Source organism: Entelurus aequoreus, linkage group LG25, assembly GCF_033978785.1.
Source record: "Entelurus aequoreus isolate RoL-2023_Sb linkage group LG25, RoL_Eaeq_v1.1, whole genome shotgun sequence".
Lineage (NCBI taxonomy): Eukaryota > Metazoa > Chordata > Actinopteri > Syngnathiformes > Syngnathidae > Entelurus > Entelurus aequoreus.
Window position 1 is genome coordinate 4759991 of NC_084755.1, and position 7088 is coordinate 4767078.

General features: G+C 40.5%; 1 protein-coding gene and 1 non-coding gene across 2 annotated transcripts in view; one reads left to right on the forward strand and one right to left on the reverse strand.

Moving 5' to 3' along the window:
* The window catches only part of sdr42e2 (short chain dehydrogenase/reductase family 42E, member 2), a 26809-nt gene extending 23651 nt beyond the window's left edge, over positions 1-3158 (forward strand). The window contains 1 exon segment of the mRNA XM_062036256.1: positions 2721-3158. Within this exon segment, the coding sequence (XP_061892240.1) occupies positions 2721-2960 (240 nt within the window). The 3' untranslated portion in view covers positions 2961-3158.
* A 3218-nt stretch (positions 3159-6376) lies between these two features.
* Positions 6377-6458, reverse strand: trnal-uag (transfer RNA leucine (anticodon UAG)). The gene has a single exon. It is a non-coding gene; the product is annotated as a tRNA-Leu (tRNA).
* Between the last annotated feature and the right edge of the window lie 630 nt (positions 6459-7088).

The window sequence follows — 7088 nt, forward strand, 5'->3', positions numbered from 1 at the left end:
AGAAAGGGAACTTTTTCCTGCATTTCGGGCCTTTTCTTGGCACATTTTTCACTGCAGTAGAATTGTCAGGTTCAAACACTGATGACATCTATTATTTCTCTTTGCTATTTGGTCTTATTGGACCCTAATTAGAATAAAAACTAAGAATCATCTTTTGATATGATGTACTTAATCCATAAGTACACAAACGTGTACTTCATGTTTAGTGACATGCTAATTCTTTTTTTTTTTACACTTTTTTATACTCTTCTGACACCACCAGATGGCAGTATAAGTGTCCACATAAGCGGCCATAAGACCCCAATTCAGTAGTGTACACCATTTTGGAAATAAGAGCTAAAAGGTGCTGTCCACGCATGTGGCCACTAAGCCTTTAGAGGTTTTTAAAGCGATATTTCCCGCATCTACTTTGTTTTAGCAATCCATAATATTTCAGTTGTTTTCATCCTTCTTTGTGGGGACATTGTTGATTGTCATGTCATGTTCGGATTTACATTGTGGACGCCGTCTTTGCTCCACAGTAAGTCTTTGCTGTCGTCCAGCATTCTGTTTTTGTTTACTTTGTAGCCAGTTCAGTTTTAGTTTCGTTCTGTATCGCCTTCCCTAAGCTTCAATGCCTTTTCTTAGGGGCACTCACCTTTTGTTTATTTTTGGTTTAAGCATTAGACACCTTTTTACCTGCACACTACCTTCCGCTATTTCCGACATCTACAAAGCAATTAGCTACCGGCTACCACCTACTGATATGGAAGAGTATTACACGGTTACTCTGCCGAGCTCTAGACAGCACCGACACTCAACAACAACACATCATTTGCAGACTATAATTACTGCTTTGCAAAACATATTTTTAACCCAAATAGGTGAAATTGGAGCATCTCCCACGGCACACCAGACTGTATCTCACGCCGCGGCACAGTGGTTGAAAAACACTGCACTAGAATACACATATTGTTCAATTAAAACACCTCAAAAGTGAAATTCATTAGCTTGGTATTGCAACGCTTATTAGACGGTGCACCTAATTAGATAATGGTTGAGAGTGTATCTGGGGACATAGGGCCGTGTCACATTGCATGTTTCATCCTAAGTCTCTCCCACGACGATGAAGACAGACTTAATTAGGACTTTTTTCTCCCTGTCAGGCCCTCCTTCCTCCTTCGCCACTCTGAATTATGCAAAACCTCATTTCAAACACTCACTTCAGGTCTTTGTCCTTAAAGGCCTACTGAAAGCCACTACTAGCGACCACGCAGTCTGATAGTTTATATATCAATGATGAAATCTTAACATTGCAACACATGCCAATACGGCCGTGTTAACTTATAAAGTGACATTTTAAACTTCCCGGGAAATATCCGGCTGAAACATCGCGGTATGATGACGTATGCGCGTGACGAAGTCATAGTAACGGAAGTTATGGTACCCCGTAGAATCCTATACAAAAAGCTCTGTTTTCATTTCATAATCCCACAGTATTCTGGACCCCTTTTGCAATTTGTTTAATGAACAATGAAGGCTGCAAAGAAGACAGTTGTAGGTGGGATCGGTGTATTAGCAGCGGACTACAGCAACACAACCAGGAGGACTTTGTTGGAGCGCTAGCCGCGCTAGCCGCCGACCTCACCTTGACTTCCTACGTCTCCGGGCCGCCAAACGCATCGGGTGAAGTCCTTCGTCCTTCTGCCGATCGCTGGAACGCAGGTGAGCACGGGTGTTGATGAGTAGATGAGTGCTGGCTGGCGTAGGTGGAGCGCTAATGTTTTTAGCATAGCTCTGTGCGGTCTGGTTGCTAAGTTAGCTTCAATGGCGTCGTTAGCACAGCATTGTTAACCTTCGACAGCCTGGAAAGCATTAACTGTGTATTTACATGTCCACGGTTTAATAGTATTGTTGATTTTCTATCTATCCTTCCAATCAGGGGTTTATTTCTTTTGTTTCTATATGCGGTTAAAGCACGATGCTATCACGTTAGCTCGTAGCTAAAGCATTTCGCCGATGTATTGTCGTGGAGATAAAAGGCACTGAATGTCCATTTCGCGTTCTCGACTCTCATTTTCAAGAGGATATAGTATCCCAGGTGGTTTAAAATACAAATCCGTGATCCACAATAGAAAAAGGAGAGAGTGTGGAATCCAATGAGCCAGCTTGTACCTAAGTTACGGTCAGAGCGAAAAAAGATACGTCCTGCACTGCCTCTCTAGTCCTTCACTGTAACGTTCCTCATCTACGAATCTTTCATCCTCGCTCAAATTAATGGGGTAATCATCACTTTCTCGCTCCGAATCTCTCTCGCTCCATTGTAAACAACGGGGAATTGTGAGGAATACTAGCTCCTGTGACGTCACGCTACTTCCGCTACAGGCAAGGCTTTTTTTTATCAGCGAGCAAAAGTTGCGAACTTTATCGTCGATTTTCTCTACTAAATCCTTTCAGCAAAAATATGGCAATATCGCGAAATGATCAAGTATGACACATAGAATGGATCTGCTATTCCCGTTTAAATAAAAAAAAATCATTTCAGTAGGCCTTTAAAAACCAAACCTGTGTCCAGCATCTTCAGTCCCAGCCTGACACGTCAATGCCAGATGAAACTGAAACCAAAAGCTGCTCATCCTGTCAGACAGATGCCATCCTGTGAATAAAACACCACCTGGCAGCGTGAGGTCTTCACAGTGCCCTCTGGGATGACCTTTATCTCTTATTTTCCTTGTGTCCAGGTGAGGAACATATCCGTAAGCCACACCTTTAAGATAGACAAGGCCAGACGAGAGCTGGGGTACAGTCCCCGGTCCTACAGCCTGGTAGACTCTGTGGACCAGTACCTCCAATCCCGAGAAGCTGGCGGGAAGACCCCCCGGCTGCACCGGCCCCCCGTGGTACTGCTGATGATGATGATGGCTTTCAGTGTTATGTTGTTCCTCTTGTTCAGCTGCGTCCAGGGCCGGCTCCTGGCGTAAACACTCTTATGTGGTGGTGGAGGGCCACTACCACAACTAATACACAGGTGTGGTGGTGGAGGGCCACTACCACAACTAATACACAGGTGTGGTGGTGGAGGGCCACTACCACAACTAATACACAGGTGTGGTGGTGGAGGGCCACTACCACAACTAATACACAGGTGTGGTGGTGGAGGGCCACTACCACAACTAATACACTCTTATGTGGTGGTGGAGGGCCACTACCACAACTAATACACTCTTATGTGGTGGTGGAGGGCCACTACCACAACTAATACACTCTTATGTGGTGGTGGAGGGCCACTACCACAACTAATACACTCTGTGGTGGTGGAGGGCCACTACCACAGCTAATACTCAGGTGTGAGCATTTGACTACCATGTGTTCCTAAACTCCTTTTACCTCAAGTCCACACAGTAAAATGTCATTAGAGATTAAATAACAAACATCAAGCCCACAGTCTGACACACCCCAAAAGCAGTGAAGTTGTCACGTTGTGTAAAAGGTAAATAAAAAGAGAATACAACAAATCCTTTTCAACTTATATTCAATTGAATAGACTGCAAAGACAAGATATTTCATGTTCACACTGAGAAACTTGTTATTTTTTTGCAAATAATGGCAGCAACACATTGCCAAAAAGTAGTCAGAGGGGCATGTTTACCAGTGTGTTACATGGCCTTTCCTTTTAACAACACCCAGTAAAGGTTTGGGAACTGAGGAGACACATTTTGGAAGTGGAATTCTTTCCCATTCTTGCTTGATGTACAGCTTAAGTTGTTCAACAGTCTCCCTTCTCATATTTTAGCCTTCACACATTTTCAATGTCTGGACTACAGGCAGGCCAGTCTAGTACCCGCACTCTTTTACTATGAAGCCACGTTGATGTAACACGTGGCTTGGCATTGTCTCGCTGAAATAAGCAGGGGCGTCCATGATAACGTTGCTTGGACGGCAACATATGTTGCTCCAAAAGCTGTATGTACCTTTCAGCATTAATGGTGCCTTCACAGATGTGTAAGTTACCCATGTCTTGGCCACTAATACACCCCCATACCATCACACATGCTGCCTTTTACACTTTGTGCCTAGAACAGTCCGGATGGTTCTTTTCCTCTTTGTTCCGGAGGACACGACGTCCACAGTTTCCGAAAACAATTTGAAATGTGGACTCGTCAGACCACAGAACACTTTTCCACTTTGCATCAGTCCATCTTAGGTGAGCTCTGTGCCAGCGAAGACGGCGGCATTTCTGGGTGTTGTTGATAAATGGCTTTGGCTTTGCATAGTAGAGTTTTAACTTGCACTTACAGATGTAGCGACCAACTGTAGTTACTGACAGTGGTTTTCTGAAGTGTTCCTGAGCCCAGGTGGTGATATCCTTTACGCACTGATGTGGCTTTTTGATGCAGTACCGCCTGAGGGATCCAAGGTGTGTAATATCATGGCTTACGTGCAGTGATTTCTCCAGATTCTCTGAACCTTTTGATGATATTACGGAGCGTAGATGGTGAAATCCCTAAATTCCTTGTTGAGAAATGTTGTTCTTCAACAATTTGCTCAGGCATTTGTTGACAAAGTGGTGACCCTCGCCCCGTCCTTGTTTGTGAATGACTGAGCATTTCATGGAAGCTGCTTTTATACCCAATCATGGCACCCACCTGTTCCCAATTAGCCTGTTCACCTGTGGGATGTTCCAAATAAGTCTTTGATGAGCATTCCTCAACTTTCTCACTCTTTTTTGCCACTTGTGCCAGCTTTTTTGATACATGTCGCAGGCATCAAATTCCAAATGAGCTAATATTTGCAAAAAATAACAAGGTTTTCCAGTTTGAACGTTAAATATCTTGTCTTTGCAGTCTATTCAATTGAATATAAGTTGAAAAGGATTTGTTGTATTCTATTTTTATTTAGCATTTACACAACGTGACAACTTCACTGCTTTTGGCTTTTGTACATTTCTAAACTTCTTCCTGATTTTTTTGATACAGTTAATGTGTTTGAGATGCTGTGCAGGTACCTAATGAAGTGTCCGATGATTGTGACATGACTGCTGTGCAAAAAAAAAAGAAGTAAGTGTTAAACCATTTTTTTTGTGTGAATAATGCTTCTGGTTTTAGGGTGTTTTGAATAAATAGTCGTATCTAAATGAATCCATCAGATGTGTTTGATTTTAAATATTGTGACTACTTCTCACTTCTTTAGATTATAATTGTGGTTTTATTGCTTTTGTACACATTAAAAAAATAATAATTAAAAAAAAAAAAATATATATATATATATATATATATATATATATATATATATATATATATATATATATATATATATATATATGTTTATTTTATTTTATAAAAACATTTTTTTTATTGTTATTTTTAAAAAAAAAAAAAGTTTTTAATAATTAAAAAAAATATATATATATATATGTATATATATATATATATTTATTTTATTTTTTTAATTTAAAAAAAAAAAATATATATATATATATATATATATATATATATATATATATATATATATATTTATTTATTTATTTATTTTTTAATTATTTAAAAAAACATTTTTTAAAAAAAATAACAACAAAAAAAAATGTATAAAATAAAATAAACATATATATATATATATATATATATATATTTTTTAATTATTATTTTTTTAACCAGCGAGGCATTTTTGTCCCAACAAGAATAAAAGATGTGTTGATGAGAAGACATCCGACAGCCTTCCTGTAATGTGGGATTAGTTGAGGTTTGTCCAATGAAACATGAACTCTTAACTTTTATTATGTTCACAAGACCAAGCAAAGTAAGTTGTTAAATGTTATGTTGTATTTTTAAAGTCGCAGTAAAGTAGAAAAACAAGTCGCCTCTTTATGGCAGCTATTGTCGTATATATCCCATTTATGACACTTCCACACTTCCGAAGTTTGGCGAGTAAATAGATGCGATCGAAACAGTATCACGGAGATTGCCGAGCCGTTACGAGAGAGCTGTTGCGGAAGCCAGTCACGTGATTGTGTGACGTCACGCTAGGACCCGAAGAGAAAGCCCGGGCGAGTTCCCACAAACCACCACAGGGGGGCGCTCCTGCACCGTGAGTGTTCTCAATGAAGTCAGGTAGTTTGTAGGCGTGGCATGAACACGTGGCGACATTCTCCCTCTGGCAGGTGTACGCAATAATGACGTAACTTGTGTGAGTCATTACCGCCAAATGTGCACCTTTGTATACCATTTTGAAGCTTTCTTTACTGGGGTGGTTCTTCATGTTGTCCGCCGAGGGCCAATTTTAAATGTATTAACGGGACAAGCGGTAGAAAATGGATGGGACTAGAAGGACTCAGCGAGACGTCTTCGCTCAGTAGTTTGTTTGCTTTTAGTCAAAATGAAGAAAGGTGACATAAAGCTTGTGGCAGCGGTGGGATTCGAACCCACGCCATCGAAATGACTGGAGCCTAAATCCAGCGCCTTAGACCACTCGGCCACGCTACCGTAATGACGGCGACGACGCCATTCAAAATGTATGTTATCGAGGTGGGACATGATGAATGGATGATGTCGGTGTCTTTTGTGTCTTTCTAGTGCAGGGGTCGGCAACCCGCGGCTCTTTAGCGCCGCCCTAGTGGCTCTCTGAAGCTTTTTAAAAAATGTATGAAAAATGGAAATAGATTAGGGGAAAATAAATATATTTTTTGTTTTAATATGGTTTCTGTAGGAGGACAAACATGACACAAACCTCCCTAAGTGTTATAAAGCACACTGTTTATATTAAACATGCTTCACTGATTCGAGTATTTGGCGAGCGCCGTTTTGTCCTACTAATTTTGGCGGTCCTTGAACTCACCTTAGTTTGTTTACATATATAACTTTCTCCGACTTTCTAGGACGTGTTTTATGCCACTTCTTTTTCTGTCTCATTTTGTCCACCAACATTTTAACGTTGTGCGTGAATACACAAAGGTGAGTTTTGTTGATGATATTGACTTGTGTGGAGTGCTAATCAGACATATTTGGTCACTGCATGACTGCAAGCTAATCGATGCTAACATGCTATTTAGGCTAGCTATATGTACATATTGCATCATTATGCCTCATTAGTAGCTATATTTGAGCTCATTTAGT